The 23,759-nt window shown below is 33.1% G+C and overlaps 1 protein-coding gene across 4 annotated transcripts in view; it reads right to left on the bottom strand.

Moving 5' to 3' along the window:
* Window positions 1-23,759, bottom strand: part of LOC116426310 (Matrix metalloproteinase 1) — a 55,094-nt gene that overhangs the window by 10,349 nt on the left and 20,986 nt on the right. For all 4 annotated transcript variants that reach the window (XM_031975102.2, XM_031975104.2, XM_031975103.2 and 1 more), the window contains exons 2-3: window positions 11,133-11,256; window positions 1,545-1,649 (exon numbers count right to left, since the gene is read on the bottom strand). In XM_031975102.2, coding sequence (XP_031830962.1) covers window positions 1,545-1,649; window positions 11,133-11,256 — 229 coding nt within the window. The remainder of the gene's footprint in view (window positions 1-1,544; window positions 1,650-11,132; window positions 11,257-23,759) is intronic.

The raw sequence follows: 23,759 nt of genomic DNA, 5'->3' as shown, positions 1-23,759 counted from the left end.
ACGTGATTAATTAGACGCCGTTGTTACGGGAAGTTCGCGCGTTTACTATGGCGGCTAATTGGCGTCACCCGCGGTCAAAGGATAATTGGCGTGACTTCTGGGGAAGAAAGTTGTAGGGAATTGTTTCTAATACAATGGAAACTTTTGTGTTTTGAAGTATATATTAGAACAGTAGTTTATATTTGTTGATTGAATTGATGGGACGTTAATCGGTTGATAAGTTGAAAGGAATTGAATGAAGGTAATGGTGTTAATAATGAGATTATTAATAATATAACTGTTGTTATTAATTAGTGATTAATGGTGAATTATAATGTATATAATTATATCATTATATAGCATTAGTGTGTTATTATTGATTAATAATGAAATGTAATAAGGTCGGGGAAGACAAGTAGAATTGTTATAAAATTTGTAGGAACTACAATTATATAATATATATAATGTTATTAGATTAGAACTGAGAATAATTTTTGTAATTACTTAGTGGGATTTATAAAAGATCTAAGATGTTATGAAATAGTCTATGATGAGTAGGAATTATTATAAGTATTTGCACTCTATGATTTACAGTCTACTTTGGATATTTTTGAACATTATTTTGTTACAAAGAGTTTTGTAGGCAGTGAAACCGATAGAAATTGAAGTTTCAAGTAATGCATAGATAAATATCGGTTCGCCGATGCAACGGTCTCATTAGGTCGTGAAGAGATGCATTTAGAGCGATTTAGACGGTTAAAAAATGCATTCGGAGCATCCAGCGAGAATAGCTGCAATACAGATGCGCATGACCTGTTTAGGGTGACTGATTCTATGCTGACGATAATGAGGCAGGAAGTTAAGAGTAACACTGTACTGCTAAACAGTTTTCCACTATGAAAACAGTTCACTGTAATACTCGACCATTAAACGCTATGCATTTTTATAAATTCAAACATTCTAGTAACAGTAACAGGACAAATTAAGAAAATTCAAATAACAAAGCTAACAAAAGTAACGGGATTAATGTATTGTCTATTAAGAGTAATCAAACAACGAATGACATCACAATAAATGATACTTTTAATATATTACTGTTTGGAAACACAATTAGACAAAAATCAACAAACTTCTCTTTCAATTCAATAATTGTTATTTTTAATTCAATTTTAATTTGATTCGATTTTTTAAAGGTATTATTTGAAATAAATTACAAATTTTAAATATTATAGGATTATTGGTATTTAATTGATTAGAGTTGCATTGATTAAATCTCTAATGAATGCTAATTAAAGAACGAATCGTTTCAATCACGAGAGTTTCGGTTGTTACGAAATTTTGGCAATTCTTTTTATCGTGTGAACCGTTAAGTACGCTTTAATGAGATCGGATGTGAAACGAGAGTGGCCTGATAAATGATTAGCTTCTTTTTCTAGTCGTCGCGAGTACGTAACAGCTCTGATCGATTAGATAATCGATCGAGCGTTATGTCATGCTGATTTCGACCAGCAGAAACCTGACAGGTAGATTTCGTTGTAACTTTATTTCATTTCATTTTCGATTACCTTGGAGAGCGTACCGCTTCGATCGTCCGAATCCCGGGCCAACTTTGTCTTTGACACCGCACCTTGGTAGCGCCATCAGTTTGTACGTTTCTTCGTCGAAATCGCCTGGAAAATAAAATAATTCATCCTCGTAAATTATTTGCAAGCAGTAGTGAGAAATTACAAAAGAAAATTATAATGAATAATAATTTTTAATGGAATTAATATTAGTTTATAATTACTAATTTTATACAACCGAACTTTTATATGTAACTTAGGTGAATTTATATTAATTAGTAATTAATTAAAAAATAATTTTACTCAGAACGAACCAATTACTGTCAATTCGTAATTGTTTACAGTAAGTGGGATATCAATTAAGAGAATTCTTTTTTCTGGAATACACGTTCGAAGAGAATAATATATAGCTATCAAAAATTTCCCAGCATTTTATTTGTAATTAGCACGTGAATGTTAATCACAGTATTGCTTTTAGTATGCATATTTGAGAATTGCAAATAATAATGATTATAGACAGATTAGGAACATTAATACTAATTCTCAAAATTTATCAGAATGCTTTGTTGGAGGTTTATTTGGATTTTGAAACTTTTTTGAAGATTACTTTTCTGATGTATACAATCGTTCAAATATTAAAATTCAGTCTTCCCCGGAATTTTACAGCTTTTCAAGTCTCTGAAACTGTTAATACTGGGAATAGAATCCTATTTTCCTCGTACTCATAAAATTTAATTATGAATATGTAAATTTGCACGAACAACTGCGGTGCAGTAATAAGTTAGAAAAAAAACATGCTTCCTTAAAGACGTACGTATGTAAATGTTCTTGAGATATGCGTCCCATCTGAGCATCTTTTAAACGAATGCAAGAAGATCTTTACGAGAGTTCCTCTAACGCTACAATTTTCACGCAAACAAGTATTAATAAGCTTGCTACTCCCACTCGCGTGACCGCACCACACATATAGCACTCGCTTGTCTTCACGTGATATGGTTGAGGTCAGTTATACGCTTGATCGAGTTCGAATTAATATTTTCGTATTAAACCGTGAACGAAATCACGTGCATATTATAGATCAAACGTTGAATCGTAGTTTCATGAATTAAAAGTTCAATTTGTGATCTTGAAAAATATATGCAATAACAAAAGGAAGATTGCTTTCAAAGTTAGGAAGATAATATGGATAATATTTAAAATTTTTATATCTATATTTATATTTATATCTAAGATTTTTCAATGAAATAAATTCAATTCGTTTCAATTAAATTAATTTGATTTAAGATATCTCAATTGAATGTTTATTTATCGCACATTTTCAATTTCTAAATTAAATTGCAACGAAACTAAATTGAACCGTGGTTTTTAGGATACACTTCGTAATATTTTAATGAAAAAGAATCCATTCATTTCGAGTCGCATTCGATACAAATGTCAACAGGAAGTTAAAAAGAAAATGCAGTGATGCCTCTTACTATTCGAAACGCATACGTGTGATTTAATCCCATTAGACCGACGATTCTATGATTTTCAAGTGTGCAGAAGACTTAAAGCCGCAACGCGTTCCGCATATTATGCATACATGCGTTCGAGTTGTACGTTGATGCATATGCAGCGATACAACACAGTGCACACGTGCACGGTGGATCGCGGATGGAAAACAGAGCGTGCGGTAAAACTGGGAGATCGATACCTCGTAATCTCGGGATCTAAACTGGCGCAATTTGATGCATTTACAGTTACTTTCGAATCAAAATCACCAGCACGCCGCATCTATCCCCGAATTAACCTTTGAAATTGCGGTTTCATGAAAATCTAAATGGCTAAATATAATTTTAGAACATTGTATCCTGGTAATCTGCATTTTGAAATATATTGTATCTAGATAATAATGATATTAATAATAAGAATGATAATATAGTTAGATAATATAACATCCAGGTTTTAATTATCATTTCATTCATTAAGTCACAAGCGAATTTCTGATTGCACACTCGTGTTTCGTGATCACGGTGAAACTCTTTCTTTTTCGTCATCTGATTTTAGGTTTAAACGAAGACAGACTTTCCTTCTCTCTTGCAACACACTGAAATCACTCGGTCGCGTGATATAATTTTTTTGTTGAATCAGTTTCTTCAAATCTTACAACACGTCTTCTTTTCTTGCTAATCGATGTCTATTGTTCGTTGGTGTCTATGTAAATCATAATTGTTCGTTGTAATCACTGCGTTACGTGGTTTTTTTAAACGATCCTTCCAGATAAAAATCTTTTGACGTGCATTTTTAGTTATTTATTTTTTTCAGCTAGTGTCTATTGTCCTTTAGTGTATGTACATATTATAATTTTTTACTGTAATAGTTTTATCTTGTGATTATTTTCTACGCTATCTCTTCAGATTAGAATTTTTTAATACAAATTACATTTTTTTGCTAATTGGAATCTATTGTTCCATGGCTACTTAGTTTCTCAGTTTCTCAGTTTCTCAGTTTTTTAGTTTCTTAGCTTCTCAGCTTCTCAGCTTCTCAGCTTCTCAGCTTCTTAGCTTCTTAGCTTCTTAGCTTCTTAGCTTCTTAGCTTCTTAGCTTCTTAGCTTCTTAGTTTCTTACCTTCTTAGCTTCTTCGTTTTTTAGTTCCTTAGTCCCTTAGTTCCTTAGTTCCTTAATTCCTTAGTTCTTTAGTTCCTTAGTTCCTTAGTTCCTTAGTTCCTTAGTTCCTTAGTTCCTTAGTTCCTTAGTTCCTTAATACCTTAATTCCTTAGTTTCTACCTAGATTATAATTTTGCATTGTAATCATTCTTTTTGTACTATTTTTCTAAATGACCCGTTCAAATTGAAATTTTGCAACATAGATTCCAATTTTTCTTCAATTCGTGCCCATTGCCTGTTAGTCTCTTTATATATCAAAGCTTCAGTATCACTCAATCTCCTAATTCGTTTTTCTAAGTAACCTCTTCGAATCGAAATCTCGCGATATGCATTCTTTTCCTTCAATCGTTTTCCATCGTCTACTAGCAAACACCAGTATATGCAGACCCATAAAGATTACAATTTTACCGGATAAAAATTATACTACACAAAGTGAACGTGATGATACACAACGGTACTAGGAAATACAGAGAATCATGATGCCTCTGGACACGCGAAGATTACTGTCAATAAACGCGTCTCATCTCGAATAATACCGTCATCGGCGGTGTACAATTTTATAGTTAGATCATTCTTCCGTTCACCTTCGTTTTTTATTGGCGACCATCGGAATCGCCACTTCCGACCGTGGATGCTCGTTGAAATCGTTTGCTGGTCATTCTGTTAACCCATACGCTCACGCCCAACACTGTTTCAGCGTTCGCGCTGGTCACAGGTCACGAGAAGTGAAAATGAACGATAACATAATTCTGCCTTGTCTGTGGTTGTTGCTTCATCATACATTCTTGAATCATTTAATTTTTAATGAAGCCTTTCGAAAATGTAGTAAATCTTTGACAAAATTCATTCAAAATAAAATAGTATAATATAAACCTTCATTTTAATACATATAACTTGTGGAATTTTTATTTTTGATTATATTTTTTGTTATAGAAATATTCTAATTAATTGAATACTACTAATTCATGAATATTATAGTCTTATTATTAATGTAATAAATATGAATAATGTTATCGATCGAAGGAAAATTTTATTTCCTATTAGTGAATATTTCATTTTCGTAAGATATTCTACTATAGTTTTCCTAATCAACTTTACCGAAGAACCAGTTGTTTGATACGAGTCAGAGATTCTTATGTCACAAGTTGTTCTAGTCGCTGAATTTCGCGCGTAAAATGTTCTTTATTTCGTCTCTCCAAAGACGAGATGGAGTAACAGGAGGAAGTCTAGGCTTGATCCTTTCTCGATGAGGTAATTCCCTCGATTTCATGATAATCGATGTATTCGATGTTTCTTTTTGCGGTATGAATTACTCGGTCTCGTTTCAGATTCTATTTTCTACTGGAAAAAAAGTTGCGTGGCTTTCTATTGACCGATAAATAATAGGAAGTGTATTTCTGTTTGCTCTTTTGCAAGACATTTAACGTCACAAGATTTGAATTGTATTTCTTAATCAACATTTAGTAGGAACGATTATAAATAGCCTGCGAATGTTTATATAAAATGAAATTTTTCTTGTAACAGTTTAATTGAATTATTAATATCGAAGTAAAAATAAAATTACATTTAATACAAATTTAGTTATGAATTACGGTAACGCGATTTCGAGTATTTCTTAATATAGCTTTTCTTGTGTTTAATACTTTATTGCAGTTGATTTTGTCTCTTCTCCGAATGAATTAATTACTTTAATTGTTCTTAATTGGGCTACCTTAACGATGTTTAATAGCATGGATATAATCGTTGATGTTGCGCTGGTAATATTGTCTTCTTACATTTCTGTGTATTTTTATTGAATAATATGTAAAGGATAAAAGATAATCCAAAGGTATATAAATGATAATACAGTTATTAATTCTTCAGATTGAAATTTAAATATTTGAATGTTTTAATCTCGATTGAATTGAAATATTTGAATATTTTTATTTAAATTGAGTTTTAACCATTGAAAAGTTTGAGTTCGAATATTTGAAAACTTTCAATTTAAACATTTGATAGTTCTACATTTAAATATCTGCGTATTTCAAATGAGATAGAATATTTGAAGGTTTTGAATTTGATGAATTATTTATTTTAAATCTGAGTTTTAGGGTAGGAAGTGAAATGAGTCATTTAGATAAAATACCGTAATTTCTGATTCAAATCGTGCGTTTGACCGAGGGAACGTGCCCCAGTAACAAGGTTGTGGTGTGAGTCACTTTTTAAGCGCCACTGGCAACTGTGTTGCATTTCACCGAACCCTGACTCATGGTTCAGCATCATCATTGAGAATCAAGAAAAAGTTAAATACTTCCTACAATTTTCCAACATTCATCCTCAGGTATCACCAGCACTACATAGTTTCTATGTAGCTAGTGCTACCATCCTTCTTAGAATTTTCTTTTATAAACGATATTAACTTTTGTTTAGTCTTTCTCATTACAAAACAAAATTTAAACGCATCCCAAATTATTCATTAATTACTTATCTTTTTTATTTATCATTCTACTCTTTCGATGAATTATGACATGTAGAAGTTAAACAAGAAATTATAATATTACTAAAAAATGGGTAAAATTGCTAAAACTATTGATAACACTATTTACAATTCAATGGAGCAGAAAGCATTATTAAGTTTCTATGTTCCTTCTGTTTCATATTTTCAATATACAAAAAATTCTTCAGTCTCATACCTGACTGAAAATTATGCAAATAATAAGTTATTATTTCATTTGAACAAAATTGTCACCAAAACAAAATTAGAAAATATTCTAGACCCACAATTGTATATAAAAAAAATAATATCAAATTTCTTCGAATTTAAAAATGAGTACGTAGTGCACTTGTCCTCCCACAAATCCCTGGCTTACTGTTTGTTTCCACGAACGGGCTATTACAAAATCACTCGTCTATCAGTTGGTGCAACTTGCTCATCGTTTCTGATAACACGTTATCAGCGAATCACGACATCAATCTTCTCCTACAAACTTTACGGAGACGTTTAATATTGTAATTATTAATAGTATTGATTGATAGTAATTGATAATACTTGAAACAAATATTAGTAATTAATATTATCAAGAGCACCGTAATATTAATATTTAATTAATCCAAGAACATCTCCCAAAACTTTTTTCTCTCGAAAACTCAGACATAATAGTTTGACCTCTATTATTCAAACCAGACATATGCCTCTTTTTTCTAAGTTCAAATACTAATTCTTCCAAATACTAATATAGCAACTCTTAATAAGAATAATCAACAGTAGTCAATATTATCAATAACACTGTAATATTAATATTTAATCAATCCAAAAACGTGTTCCAAAATCTTTTCTCCTCGAAAACTCAGAAACAATAGTTTGACCTCTATCATGCTGAACCAAACGCATGCCTTTCTTCCAAATACTAATACAGTAATTACTAATAATAGCAATAATCAACAATAATCAATATTACCAATAACACCAATATAATTATTCAATTAATCCAAAAACATCTCAAAAACTCGAAATCTTTGGTTACACTATCATTCTGATCCACTCAAACACATCACTAGCTATCTGTCAATTCCCTCCAATAAACATTAATCTATTTTTCATCTAAAATTCACAAAATATAACATAAACTCTTCTAGACACCCATTCAATTTCTTTCTTTCGTTCGACGACCGTCAAACATTTCGTTCACCATGTGAGCGGTGTGTCAAGGCTCGAGCCTTGACAATGGTCGTCTCGGCGACGTTTGTTTAATAGCTTCTACCCGCTAAACGATTCTCCACAGACACTCAGACATTTTCGTGTTCGCCTTTTATTTATTATTTAACATCGCATCAAGCACTCAGACGTTGTTTGACGTTCCCCCGTCCATTTTCCCCGGCCATTTTTCGAAACGAGCGCACCGTCGCGTGTTTTCATCGTGGACGAGTGTAGCAGTCGTACGCGGTGCCTCAAGGTCTAGAAATTTAAAAATCCGCTCTTTATTCAGAGCCGGTCCGGCGAGTAAAGGTGCAACAGCCGTGTTTTTATCCTTGCGCATCGCCGGCGACGAGGAAATCCAACCGATTCTTAGAATCGATGCAATTTCTTCTTCTACGTTGATCCCTTCTTCGCCGATTGCCAGCTCGCTCGTAGAATTTTGTATTTGCTGTTTTCGTTTGGTCGCCTCGATACGTTATTTGCACCGCCTGCTTCTATGTATGAATTGTTTTCCCTTGTGGTTCGTGCATGGTTTGGTTTGATACGTTTTAGGAAGATAGTTATGTAACTAGGAATAATGATAAATTAGATGCTGGAGCAGATTATAGTTTGGATTCCTTTGATTTTCTTTGTAAGAATTTCTGGTTATATTCGTGTATTACTGAAAGAATTGCATAGTTTGATATTTACGGTTTTAGAATGTCTACTTCGATGGACAGTTTGTTTTATGACTCCAATTTTTTCTTTTTGTATCGTATCCAGGGTAATCTTTATTGAACATATTTGTACATGATTATTAGATGTTAGAGGTAGTCCTTTAGATTTAATATTTCCAATTTTCCTCCTTTTTCCTATAATATTGTTTAGTCATATGAATGAACATACTAATATTTTTTTAGTGTCCTTGTAAACTAAAGAAATTGTTTTTTTATTGTAAACATACATAACCTTTAATGTCAAAAGAAAGATTGTATAATATTTTACGATATTTGAATGTATCTTCTGTAAATGTAAAGGATTAATATGCAAAAGATACAATAAATATATGTAATCAACTATTTATTTTAATTGAAAATGAGACTATAAGGATAACATCGTTCATTGATCGATCAAACAGTAATGAATAACGAAGAAGCTGTTTCCTGACTACGAACGCTAGCAGAATCTTCTATCTCTTGATTATTCCGTCTTATCAGGCATTCTATTCGCAGCTCGATTGTCAACAGAATTTTCTCTCGATTCGATCAACCGGCATGATAATAGTTTCCGCGAACAGGTATGACGCGCGCGTCTTTTGACGTATAGGAAACGACTTTTGGAATCGGACTCTGATACCATGCGTGATACCTGCTCGCATATCTACGGTTGTAAGGTAGAACGCCCTTAAGTCACACGTTCTCCATTTTTTGTTGGAAGTCTCATTCATAGAAAAGTAAAAGATTTCAATATTCTTGCATTTTTTTTAAAGAAATTTCTTCGATAATGTTTCTTTCGTTAGAAAATTGAAAATGTAGATTTCAATTTTTAGATTTGACATTTGAAATATAGGTTAAATAGAGACTTTAATTTTTAGATTTGAAATTTGAATTACAGATTAAATACAGATTTCAATTTTTAGATTTGAAATTTGAAATATAGGTTAAATAGCTATTTCAATTTTTAGATTTGAAATTTGAAATATAGATTACATTTAGATTTAAATTCAAACTGTAGACTAAATTTAGATTTCTATTTTTGTATTTCAAATTCAAAATATACATTAAACTTAGATTTAAATTCAGACTGTAGATTAAATTTAGATTTCAAATTCAAAATATAGGTTAAATTTGGATTTCAATTTCTTAGGTCTAAACTAAAATATGAACCAAATACTGCTCGAAAGTGTAACTTGACGTTGTTTTGACAAATTTTCGGTAGAATCTTTAGAACGAAAGAATTTCATGTTTGTTCTGTGTGCTCGTAGTCTGAAGGTGAACAGAATTTGACAACGTGAAAGCAATATTTAATTTTAACTCAGAGGAATCGAGTGATATTTATATTGACTGATTTCTGTTTTGAATCTTATTATCACGCTACTAGCGATTATCAGTTATATCGGTCCAGTAAATTTGATGCTGCCCAGTGTAAGATTAGGTGAGTCAGACAACAGCGGGACACTGAATGAGTAAATCTACTGAATGATTCACGAATCGAGCACCCACGGGAACCATTAGACTCAATTATGGTTAAATATAATACGACCTGGCCATCGCAAGGACGTAAATAAAGTATAATTGATCACGATGATCGCGAGATTTGCGAGCTTTACCCTCTTCTTCTCTTTCCTTAATGTCGTTTTATTGAACGTTACAAAAGCAACGTTAAAAATCGATGTTACAAACGGAAATCTGATCATTCACAAAAAAATGATGATTTAAAATGATTCTACCAAATTTTTTATCAATCCTTTTTTCCTAGAGTTATTAAAATTAAGCCCAGATAATAAAAATTGAGAAAATTAACGTTTTGACTTTCGAAATCGTTATACAACATATTCACAAGTTACAAAAAGAAGGGCTTTCTAATCTAGAAACAACGAGAAAACGAGTAAATTCTTTAATAACTAAAAAGAATATTATTTATTCCATTAAAATTTACAAAAATCAGAAAATATAAAAAAGTGGGTTTAATCACATTGGCTTCTGAGCGACCCGTAGAGTGTCAACGTCGCTGCGAGCGATGCCGACAATTTTTCCAAAAAGTGCCAACGTCTGTCTCAGCGACTCTTTATTTTTGATAGCGCTAAATATATTCGTCAATGGAATTGTTCATATTTTCTGTTGTATTTATCGCTATTAAAAATAAAGAGTCGCTGGCACTTTTTAGACAAATTTTGGCACAAGGGTTAACACGTTCGCTACCAGCGTCACATATTTGTAATGGCCATAATCCTATATTTTATACAATGAAAATGAAAGTAGTCCTATAGATATTGTTACTAGAAATTATAAACTACGACATTATATTTAGGAACTCAACGACTCGTTTCAGTTTCATTTTTCTAATATTTTGTTTGGAAGATTTAGTGGATTGAAGAAAATATTATAATTGAGGAGACCGTCACTGAAATAAGTGCTGGTAGCGAATGTGTTAAGGTGACCACGGTTCGCGGTCCACCCTATATATAATATCTACCAAAGCGGAAAACATGTGACTGATAGCGTTCCGCGTAACATCCACGGAATAGTGAATCACGGGGGATCGCCAGTTGCAACCTGTCGCGTGCTCACCTGTTATATTCAATCCCGCGAAGGCCTGGAATTCGGCGACCGCCTTGGACAACGAGTCCTTGGATATAATGCCGCCACTCGTCGGATTTATTGGTTGCAAGTAGCCGAATTGTGAGAGGTAGTTCTGCAACGGAACAATAAGTTTTCATATGAAACGCATCCTCGAAATACATCGGTGGGTTAGGTATATACAAAGCAAAATAATTCTTCCGATGATCTCAGCCTCTCGGCGATAAGAGAAAAAAGAATTCTGCTTCTCTCGGTTAACTTATGTACAAACAACGTGAACACTGTCATTTCAGTCCATTAATAATGCAAACGGTGAACATTGTCACGTTACGAAACAGTCGTTTCCGCAGATTCCATTTATCTTTTGTCATTAGCCGTCTATCTTGCCGTTTGCACTGCGTTTTTTTGTCTATTAGGGCATCATCGTTTCGCGACGAAGTGCGTCTGACCACAAACGGATCACGGCTACTTATTTTTTACGAAATTTGAAGCTAGTTTCCTTTGTTTCTGTATTATTTGGTAATTTGGAAAGATGAATATTGATTTATCCAGGTTTAAACAGAGATTTTGAAGTGTTTAGAAAAATATTTAGGATATTCGTGGTTTTTAAATTGTTGTATTTAAGTATTAATAATGTCTTTAAGTGGAGTGCTATTTTGGTGAATGTTACGGGTAAATTGTAGAATTTGACGAAATTTATTCATTTGTGTGGTGTAATTTAGAGTAATTGAGATGTAGTAATTTAGAGAGTTTGTTTTACTTCGAATACAATTTTTATTTCGCTTGATTTAATGTTAGAAAATAAATGGCGGGTATCTGAAATGACGGATTAAAGTTCTGGTAATTCTCGATCGAGCGAGAAACAAGGAAAACGGAAACACGTACGCGCCGCGCGTTCTATTCGCCGGAATATTAATTCTCTTCACTGGACGCAGTTAAATAACAGTATCTTACCGCAGTACTGTCATCGGCCGGGTCAATCCCCCCGGGAATCATCGTTTGTCCCGTTCGTAGTTCAAGAACGCATGAAACGTATCGGTTTGGGCGGTTTGTCGAATTTTAAACGGGTCTAAGGTTCTTAGAATCATAGTAGAGATACTAGTATTCAATTAGTCATTATTAGAATGCTTTAGTATCGTAGTTCGTTGACATGCGAATACTTTAATATGCAGATATTTTAATATTCTAATATTCGATATCGAAATGTTTAAATGTATTTGGTATTCAAATACTTAAATGTTTAAGTATTTTGATATTCTGGTATTTGATATCCAAGTATTTAAATATGTAACTACTTTAATATTCTAGTATTTGATATCCAAACATTTAAACATTCAAGTATTTTAATATTCTACTATTTGAGTATCGAAATATTTTAATATCTATTTGAATATCGAAATATTATAATATCCATTTGAATATCTAAATATTTTAATATTCCAGTATATTAATATTCGAATATTTTAATATTTGAACCCACTATTCGAATACTTTAATACTTGGCTAATATGCGAGTTCTTGTAACATTTAAGTACCTTAATGTCTAAGTCTTCCAATAACCAAGTTCTGTAATATTTGAAAAGCTACAGTAAATCCTATAATATTTCGACTATCTATTATTATCAATAACATTTAATGTTACAATATTAACTTTATATTGCGATACTCTTCTAACATGCAAACCCACAATACACCTTATAATCGGAAAACAAATACAAACTATTAATTACAAGCCACATTCTATTTCCGCAACTGGCAACTCTAATCACAACTTCAATATCTGAATGACGTCTCATTATCTCCACTGTTAACCAAGTCCGCAAAACGTGACTCCTTATGAATCACTGCCCACTCATTCGCGTTAGTAAAACGTCGTTCGTCGTGCACGCAGACGCAGTGTTCAGGAATGCACGTTAACACGTTGAATGCCGCACGATTTCACAGAGCAGAATACTCGAAATAAAAAACGTATATTATCAAACTATGCAAGTGAATTATTTCATGAATAATTAATCAAATGAATTTAATTGAATGTCACCACATTAGGTAGCATTCCTTAAAATATACATTACAACAACGTAGACACGACTGTTACAAGAAAAATCTCAAAAATTCAAGCTTCATTTCAATTTATTTAGGAAAATAAGAAAATTATTTTAATTACGATCTATGAAATAATTTACAAAATCAAATCACAAATCGCATTTCATCATTTTCACACAACGAGTTAATTGAATGAATTATAGTAATTAAATTTGATCGGGGCTCACCGGTGAACTCCACGGTATTCAACGCGTCAAAATACAAAATGGCGGCAGCTTCGAATACCGTAAGTGTAAAGTTATGTCGCAGTGAGTCACAGCTCGGGGGCAGATGAAGATATTCATTCGCGAATTCGATTCGTGCATCCGGCCGATCGAGTGCATCTTTTATTGCTCGTCCGCGAATCCGTCGCGACCGTGGAGCCTTGAGCAGCTGCGCTGATTCACCGTCCCGACGAACGAAATAAGCTCCTCAGGATCTTTTTTTATTTTTTCCCCGGCTCGAGTACCGTGTAATTAGTGTTGGCGAGCAGCCGCGGCTTCCAATTCCGTGTAGGCAAGAGACACGCGATCTCGAAGTGATTTTGATAAGCGACCGTGTAATAGAGTACGTTATTAAACGGAGAAAATTGTAAAATAATTTGGAAGGCTCTTTTTTCTTGAAAATTAATATTGCATCATTTTGCTGATTGTTAAGATGTGTGTTCTGGAATTTTTGTTTCCATTTTTTGACCATGTTCTATTTTAATGTATCCCCTTGATGCACAATGCGTTGAATCGTGACGAAAATTTTCAACTGAATCCGAGAAATCCAAGTGTTACTTGTTTTTTAAAAATGTAAGTTAAATATTACTTTTCTATTGCTCGTTGATAACCTTTTGAGTAAACGTAGACAAAATGAGCATGGTTTTTTTTTTTTTTTAATAAATTATTAACGATAAAGTATAGCTGTATCAATCACAGTTAAGAAATGAATCATAGGGCAAGGGGTTAATTCAGTTCTATTTCTGCGAGTTAATAGTTCCCTTTAATTTAGTTGCTTCCATTATTTTTTAATTAAATATTCCTATTTTCAATTGTTACCGAGATCTTCTAAAAAAATTCGACCTGTTACATATTCTACAATTAATATTTCGTCACTAACATTGTTACAAAGATCGTACAGCAACAAAACGTAGCCAAAAACATCATAGAATATCATTACATAAAAATCTTCACTGAATCCTCACAGCAAAACCCCAATAAAATGAGTTTACAGTGAACAGCAAAATAAAGAAACAAAATACAAGAGATTCTATCAATATATATTGAAAGATAATAATCCACGAAATTCAGTGTACGATTATCCCCAATGAACCAATAATTTCCTCGAAAGCCATGTGGTAAAACCCTGTTCTTCCACGCAAATTTCGTCAGCGGCGAAGCTTTACCGATGTCAATGATTCAAATCAATGATTCAATAAAAAAGGAGAACACAGTTCCGCGTCTTACGAATCTCGTAATCTTGGTGAGCATCATCGGCGGCTTCCCGGAAGCCTCGGGATTTTTATGAATGAACGGCGAGCGTAGAGCCTCGTACTATCCGCGTGCGCGTGTGTCACGCGTGAATGGACGCTCCTTCCTCGACGCCCTCGTAACAGGATTGCCCGGCCACGTGTGCGAACGGCACACCGTCAGGCTTATTCGTTCGCCGAAGGAAAACTACGATTCTGAGTCATCGATCGGCTCTTTTTCTTCCTCGTTTTTTCTTTTGGGAGTTCGACCGGGGAGATCGAGTCTTGGGACTCGAGGATTTCGTTTTATATTTTTCAGTTTTGATTCATGATTTCGTCTTCAGATTTTTGGGATTTATTTTAAGAAAGTATTTGCTTTGTGTGTTTTCAATATTAATAGTAATTGATTTGTGATTTTGTTTTGGGACCAATTTATAGTATTTGATTTATATTTTCTACTTTTAGCAATGTGATTTTATTTTGAGTACAATTTGTCATATCTGCTTTGTATCTTCCACTTTTGATAATGAGATTTTATTTTGAGACTAATTTGTTATTAAATCTGATACCAATAGTGTAATGTGTATTACGTTGTACAATAATAGAATTTATTTATTCGATGACCTAATATTTTGCTAATGTTTGATATATTTATTTATGATTTCATGGTTATATCACGTTCGACTATACGTTCGTAGTTTATAGGTATTTTCAAATAAATTAGTAAAGTGCTATGTTTAGGTACAATCGAATTAGTTCTCAAATGTTTTTGCTAAATGATTAAAGTGTCATATTAAGCTAAATAACGTTGCTGCAATTTAAATAGTGGAACTTATTTTCAAGTAATAAAAGTATCGATCCCGTTTCGTTGATTTCTGGAAATTTTATCATGGATCGGAAGTGATTCAGATCTACCTTTTATCTGCCAATCATCAGACATCACTCGATTATTAAACTTTGTAATGTTCCACGCGAATATAGTTCATCGACCTCAGTTTATCACTTTATCGCTAATTCTTCTGACATTCAAGAAACTAAATTATCAAGGATTCAAGAAACTCACTCACTTTACTGTTTCTTATTTAAAAATGGTAAAGTAAATTCGCTTTTTTCCCTAAGGTGAATCTTAAAATATCAGCTACAGATATCATAGTTACATATTCATATAATTACATAAATAAATGACTAAAAATATTGATCACGTAATTATTATAACATCAATTGAATATATAAATCAGGAATTAAATAAACACATATAAATACAATAGCGATAACTACTAAACCAAAATGACCAACACAAAATCGGTCTGCATTGATCGAAATTTGACGACTGCGAGATAAACAATAGTAATTTATGCAAAATGGCGTTCATTGCATAAATGACCTACGATATCTGCATAACTTGACCAGTTTTTCTTCCTACAAGATTCACTTTCGTAAAATGGGGAAGCAAAAGACTTACGAAATGATCCGATCCAAGCCGGTTCGACTCGCGTGGGCGATCGTAAGAGGATCATCTCGCTGATGAAGCAGCACAGCGAGCCGAGGAATTGAAAATCGCGAGGGGAACGTGTCCAGTTAATTTTATACGTGCCTGGGACGTGACGTTGTTGATCTCACTGTGAACCGGTTTCCTCGGATATCTGAATTTACTCGGTTGCTGACCGATTGCGCAGTGGAAACGTTTCGCTGATCGAAGATTACCTTAACACGTTGAACGCTGACGATTTCGAGGAACAAAATGCGCAAAATACAAAAATATCAAATCAATATCGATCAAATAATGTCAGATTCGATTTAATTTAATTTAATTTGATCAGTAAATATTTATTTATAATAGTTCTCGAAAAATCGGTTTCTCTTTTTCCTCGTTCTTCGCTTCATTGACGTTTGAAGCACGCGTACTTAAAAGAAAATTTGGAAATTTGGGAAATCAGTGAAGTTTCTCAAAATACTGTCTTTCAAACTCAAGGAACAAATGTCTCGAAAACTAATCAGTACATTTATTAATCTCTAAACGAGGTAAAATGGCGAAGAAACGGATAAGAATAGAATACCTTTGTACTTGTGTTTTTTGAATTTTGACCGTTGCAGTAACGCGTTGGTTACAGAATTGGCAAACAAAAGAATTCTACAAGGTGGAAGTAATTTGCATAGTGAAGTTGAAAGTGAAGGATTAAGATTTATCCTGGTGATTGTATCTTTAATGATGTTTATGTGTTTTTGAAACAAAATAAGAAATATTGAGAAACTTTTGAATAATTTCTTTGTTACCTTTGGTTTGTAAAACTCATAATAAGAGAAACGTGTCATAGCGACTAAAAGATTCCTCTTGATACAAGATAAAAGTGTTCTTAATTGTTATTAATATATACATTTCCTCGTCTTCTGAGAATCCTATAAATCCAAGTGCGTAAAATGCAGTCTAATTATACCACCGAGACAGAATATTAAAGATTTCATATTGAGAATAATACATACATTCATTATTCCTTTCTTCAATGGAAAATAAGCAACATTTTTTGTTTTCCACTTAATATTTAACATTTTGACCATCGTGTCTCGTATAAATGATTCATTATTTTGCATATATAAAACGAAACATATAATATAAATTTTTCTGTTTTCAGTCATTTATCTTTGTAAACGTGGACATAGAATAAATATTAAATTCCTTTCTTTTACTAATAAGTTAGTAATTTAATAAACATAAATATTAGTCTATTCCTTTGAATTCAAAATAAATATTATTCTCCTATTATCAATTATTATATTGTAGGAGAAATATAGACATAGACCATCCATATAATTTTTCTCTTTTTACAGCTAAAAAATAAATCATAGTGCAACATGTTAATAATTGCAAAAAGAAGGAATCAAGAATGCAAAAAAAGTAAATAGTTTTAATGTTATCGTCTGGAAACGGAGATGCGGATGAAAAAGATGCAGGTCGTAGGAATTGAAAATCATTGATGATGGCTGGCGCGAAATTATGCGGCACGTGCTGGTTGTAACGCCTGCACACGTGGAACGAAGAAAAAGGAAACAGCACGTGCGCGGTCGTGTGCTTTGCACAGCCGAAATTGCCACCGTCTTCAACCAGACGAGGATAATTAACCGTCGCCGGCTATTTTCTTGTCTCGCGCTTCTACGAATTTTCTTTATTATCAGTGTCTGCTTTTGTCTCCATTGTTCTGTTTTGATTTAGATGGTTTCGTGCTTGTAATACAAAGGTTCTTGCGCGTGCATCCTATACCTTTATATTAGGCGGTAGCGCAGATTAGTTCGGTTGAATTGGAAACGTGTTCTAATCCTGAGAATTTTATGGAATTTTTATTTGTTCGATGATATTTGATTTTTGTTACTAGATAATATTCAAGTTACGATTCAGTTTTAAATGATATTTAGTTGTTTATTTGATTTTATATGATACTCAATTTTTATTTTTAAATAGTATTTACTTTTTGTTTTTAGATGCGATTCAATTCTTAGTTCTAATTGGGATTTAATTTTTATTTTTCAGCGAGTTTCAGTTCTTAATTCTTGGGTGATGTTCAAGTATTAGTTTTAAACAATATTCAATCATTATTTCTATACAACATTGAATTCCAATTTCTAAACAATATCCAATGATTATTTCAATACAACATTCAATTCTAATTTCTAAACAATATCCAATCATTATTTCTATACAATATTGAATTCCAATTTCTAAACAATATCCAATGATTATTTCAATACAACATTCAATTCTAATTTCTAAACAGTATTCAATTGTTGTTTCTACACAACATTCAATTCTTATTTCCAAACAACACTCGGAAAATTTTTTCGTCGGTCGTGGTAACGTAACGATCAACGACGACAGCGGCACGCGAGCGGCTCGGGAAATTTTTCTTCGTGATCCGCGCAAATTTCGCGAATCGATAATCGCCACCGTTGACGTAATTACCGTGCCGCGAGCACGGACACACGTTTTGCGTCCCGAGCTACCTTGACGGAACAGTCGCCTCCGATCGAGGAACGCGCGGCCGGAGCGATAATGCGATTTCAAATTACGGGGTACGATGTTGTCGGCTTAATACGCCGGCCTTGAGATTTTCATAATTCAAGCGCCGATAGCCGCGGAATTTAAGGCTGCCCGCGACGCTTGCACTGCCCACCGGAAATCGATAATATCCTTGGACACATTGTAGATGGTTAGAAATATTCAAAACCCGCGTCAAACTTCGAAACATTCATTATTCGTTCTACAATCGTTAACATTTTCCGCTTGTTTAATATGGATTTGTGTTTTGCTCCTTGAACTAGTTGAAATGAAATTTATTTTTTTAATATATTCACTTCCTTCGACATACTTTGTTAAATGATCATCCAGTTATAGTAATGGAACGTATTAAGTCAAGTTTATTTAAAGAAATACTTCGTTTTAGCACTTTGTGCTTGCTTTGGAAAATTGGGGTTTGTTGAAATTTCATTTAAATTGAAGGAAAAGGAAATTGACATTAAAGGAAATAATATTGATATCCTTGGATATCAGGAATTTAGTGAACCTTATGATGGTACAATAGGACAAAAGTGATAGAATTAATAAGTTGACGTTAAAGTTATTTGTATAGTACTGTGAGAATTCTTAAAGATTTGGTTAAAATATTTTAATATAATCGAGAAAATTGTAATTAACAATTTGTAGTTTAACTTAGCTCGAGAAAAAGAAAAAATTATCTAGTAATAATATGCTTAAACACACTGTAAATGTTGTATTTGTCGAAAGATAACAATGTTTGTTGAAACCGAACATTTCGTAATAGAATTAAGTTCAGGTAAAATCAGTTCAAATACAACTTGCAGCTAAAGCGTTCTGATCCTGTTATTTGCTGCATCATGGGAAATTCTGATTAACCAGGTACGGTTTACAATATGATTAAGGGATACAGTACAGTATTGCTTGAATTCATTTGATGATTCACGTTAGTTTGAACAGCTAATGGAACTTGCTCGGCACGAGATAAGAAAAAAATGTACGGGGAAGAAACCGTGTCGCGATAATATAATTCGGTGCGATTTTATCGATGATGCATTTGTATCGCAAGTATACCTACATTTTCACTGTTCGTGTCTAATGGAACGCTTGTTCGCGCCCAGGAAATTGATTTTACAACTTGCAAAGGTTGTAATTGGTAAAGTCACGGTTACATGGTACGCGTTTCAGTGAACAGAACAATTCTCTCTTTCGTATTCAATGTTACGTGTTATTTACAAGTATATATCAGCGTTTTAATATTGCTTTTAAATAATAAATAACATTAAATACTGTCACAATAATATTACGAATCATAATACCGTATAAAAATTAAGATATTCATTGTTTGGAGAAAAAAATACGAAAAGTACTATTTGTTTCTTAAGTATAAGTATTTTGACTTTTTTTTATAATAATATGCACTGATTATATAGTAGGTGCATTTAGTATCTTTAAATTATTAGTAATTTAGTAATGACTAGAGTTTTTATCATTGAGTTAATAAATAATTAGTAACTTGATGAAAATATTCTGTTATAGCAGTGAAATGATACTCGATTCTGATGAAAATTAGATCTGTAATTTCAGAACGTGAAAAGAAAGAATCGAAGGATATAAATAATGAAGAGCATTAAACATTTTTGAACTATATTGTACTAGTGAATCATTCCAAAGGCGTCCTCCATTGTCAACGACCGACCTTCAATTAAAGATTCATAGATTGTGGTTATCTCAATTGTTCGTTGTGAAATGCGTCATTTCGCTAAGAATATTGTTTGCGATTATTATTTGGCAGAGAGTTAATCAGCAGATGAGTATTTTTCATATGTCAATAAAACTAGCGTAAAGAATTCGACACATCATCACTTACTCATTAATTTCTTTATCAATTAATCTCATTTTATTGTCCTTTACGATTTAGTTACCTTTGGCGAACAGCTTGAGTCATTTCATTTACTATGCAATTTCTGTGATTTCTTAGCTTATCATAATTCCAAATTTCTGCGGGAATAAGCGAATAATGCTGTAGGCAAATATTAGGTAACCAAAAATGTTCATATCATCTGTTTTCCGATGAATCACATGTGCATTTGATATTCAAATATTTCACGTATTATTCGTATTTACATATAAAATGCTTAACAAAACTTGAAATGCATCTATTAACTTGAAGAGTTAGATTTAAATACGAAATTTAAAGAATCATCAACATATGTCATTTCTAACGTGAACATTTGCTAGGAAGTTGTTTCTGTAAAAGATTCCGGTAGAATTGTTACTAGATAGCAAATTCTCATATAATCAATCATAAAAAGCATTATCTCGAGATGTTTCGAGGATTAAATAGAAATATATCTGTTACTTCCTGTCACAATAATATTCTCATGATATCTGATAAGCAGATTCACCTCAAAAGTGGAAGAAGACATTATAAATTAATTTTCAATTAATAATCAATTGACTCAATAATATAAAAGTCTATATTACAAACCTGAAAAGTTATAATCAACCAAAATGAAATCGTGACAAAACATTATTGTACATCTTTGTTTGATTTTATTGTATACAATGAGAGATTATTGAAACTATAATACATTCCATAGTTAACAGGTTAAGGTAAATCATTAAACGTACCGGTATTTTATATACACATTCCTACAGCAATGGATCAAATAACTAGTTATAAAATAAAGATAAACAAATTAAACGATCGATTTTTCTCAGTAAAAACAGAAATAAAAGGAAAGACGAAAGTGAAAAACTGATTGGTCTGACAATATAAGAATCGATATAAAGTTAAATGCGCAAAAGCCAATACAGAATGTTTAATCGAATTAGAAAACCGTTCATCTGATTGGTCGGGGTGCGTTTAGTGTTAAATGGGTCCGAAATATTAGAATAATGATAAGAGAAGAGCACGAACTTGTATTTAGTTACTTAATGGCAAGGCAAACGTGTGCTTGTCGGGTGTCACGGTCGGCTAAAATCGACTGGGATCCACGGTATCGCGTTGACCTGTCGAAAAAGTTGACATTTTGATTGGAACAGAGTTATCGGAACTGACGTACGGCCCGTTTCCATGACCTGATTCCGAACTCGCACGGATTTCGTGCCCGCGGCGAACGCGAGTCGTCTAATGGCTGTGGTTTTCTGTTTCGTAATGGTCTTATCTGTATCGCCTGCTCGCCCCCGAAACCATTGTTACGCGCGTGTCCACGTAACAACTAATAACAATTGCATGGGAATCTCGCGAATCGCGAACAATGTAGCGTGGAGACATTGTCCTGCGAACGGGAGGAATTGTCCTTTGAACTTGAAACACGCGACATTGTATCAGTAGTGTTATTCTATTGGGTTGGTGAACAATGTTCTCTCAGAATTCTTTTCTCTGTTACAAAACTATTAATAATTGGGTAGCTCTTTTAGGTAAATCTTTGAAGCATGTGACAATATGTCAACAATGTTATTGTATTAGGATGGGTAAAAATGTTTTTGTCTTGTCTCTGTTACAAAAGCATTAATAATTGGGTATGTAGCAGAATACTTTTTGAAATATGTGACATTGTGTAAAGAATGTTATTCTGTTCGGTTGGTTGGAATTCCTTCTTCATTTACGAAACTATCAGTAATTTCAATTCAATCTTCAATCATCAATATAATATTTGAAACAAACTTTTTTTTGTTTAGTAGTCCTACCAATGCAAAAGAAACTCTAAATATCTTTTCCCTTATTTTCTAAATAAAAATCATACTAAAATGCAATTTTAAAACTTACTCATTAAATCTTACTCTATTGCCTTCAATTTCAATTGCACCGCGATACAACAATTATTTTCCAACAACCATTGATACTAACAATTATTCCAACTGCCAACAACAAACTACATCTACTAACTCTCTATTACAAAAAGCAGTTTCTCATCAAATCGAACTTTACACTTTAATCATCGGTAGTAACATGTAATCATTGTACATATCCCCGGCTCTAGCACTAGAGAATCAATTTTTAAATTTTAATCATCGTCAGTAACATATAATCATATTACGTATTCCCAGCTCTAACACTAGAAAATCAACTCTTAAATTTTAATTATCGTCAGTAATATATAATCATTTTACATATCCCCAGCTCTAACACTAGAGACTCAATTTTTTAATTTTAATCACCATCAGTAACGTATAATCACATCACGTTTTCCCAGTTTTAAAACTAGAATTTTAACAAGTTGACTGCCACGGTGGTCACCGGTGACCGCAGCTTCCAAACTGCATAAAAACAATTACAATAAGGAAATTGATATCGAATAAAAATATCTAGTAACATAAGCAGCTAGATAATAGTGTAACACAAGTACTGTAATACCGAATCATTAATAATTATTTCTAATACCATTTGCCACTATTACGAAGGAATAAACATTACTATAACAAAACGCTTGAAATTCTCGTGGCAATCAACATGTTAACCATCCTCAGTGACATGTAATCATATTACGTATCCCCGTAACACCAGAGAATCAATTGTTAAATTTTAATTATCGCCAGTAACGTATAATCATATTATCTATCCCCAGCTCTAACACCAGAGAGGAACGAGTCAAAGCGCAGGTTAAAGTATTCATCCCGATGCTATAGTCCCCGCTGTTTTCATCGTCGGAGTAGTTCAAGCTTACGATCATATCGAACAGAGTGAACAAGATTCACGGGTCGTAAAGACCCGATCGATTTTTAGCGGAATTTCTGCGTAGGCATCGCTTGATGAATTCACTGGTGCAGTAACGAAGCGAACGGGGTAACTGGGTCAACCGATGCATCAAGCAGCGACCTTTCCGATTAGAAGATACCCGGGACACCTGAAAGGCCAAACGTCCCGGGCAAATGTAAATTTCCCGCGCATCCGAATCTCGAAAACGCGTCGCTTTTAAATGTCGCGGGAGATCACGTGGCCCGGCAGTTCTTCCTTCCGTCCAGCTGACTCGATCTCGCGTTGGTATCGTACGATCGCTTCCCGAATGCACGCTTCGTGCTAAATTTGAAATTATCAGCTGAGCGAACAAGG

Source organism: Nomia melanderi, chromosome 12, assembly GCF_051020985.1.
Source record: "Nomia melanderi isolate GNS246 chromosome 12, iyNomMela1, whole genome shotgun sequence".
Classification (NCBI taxonomy): Eukaryota; Metazoa; Arthropoda; class Insecta; order Hymenoptera; family Halictidae; genus Nomia; species Nomia melanderi.
The sequence above is the reverse complement of the archived record's forward strand: the minus strand, read 5'-3'. Positions and strand labels throughout refer to the sequence as shown.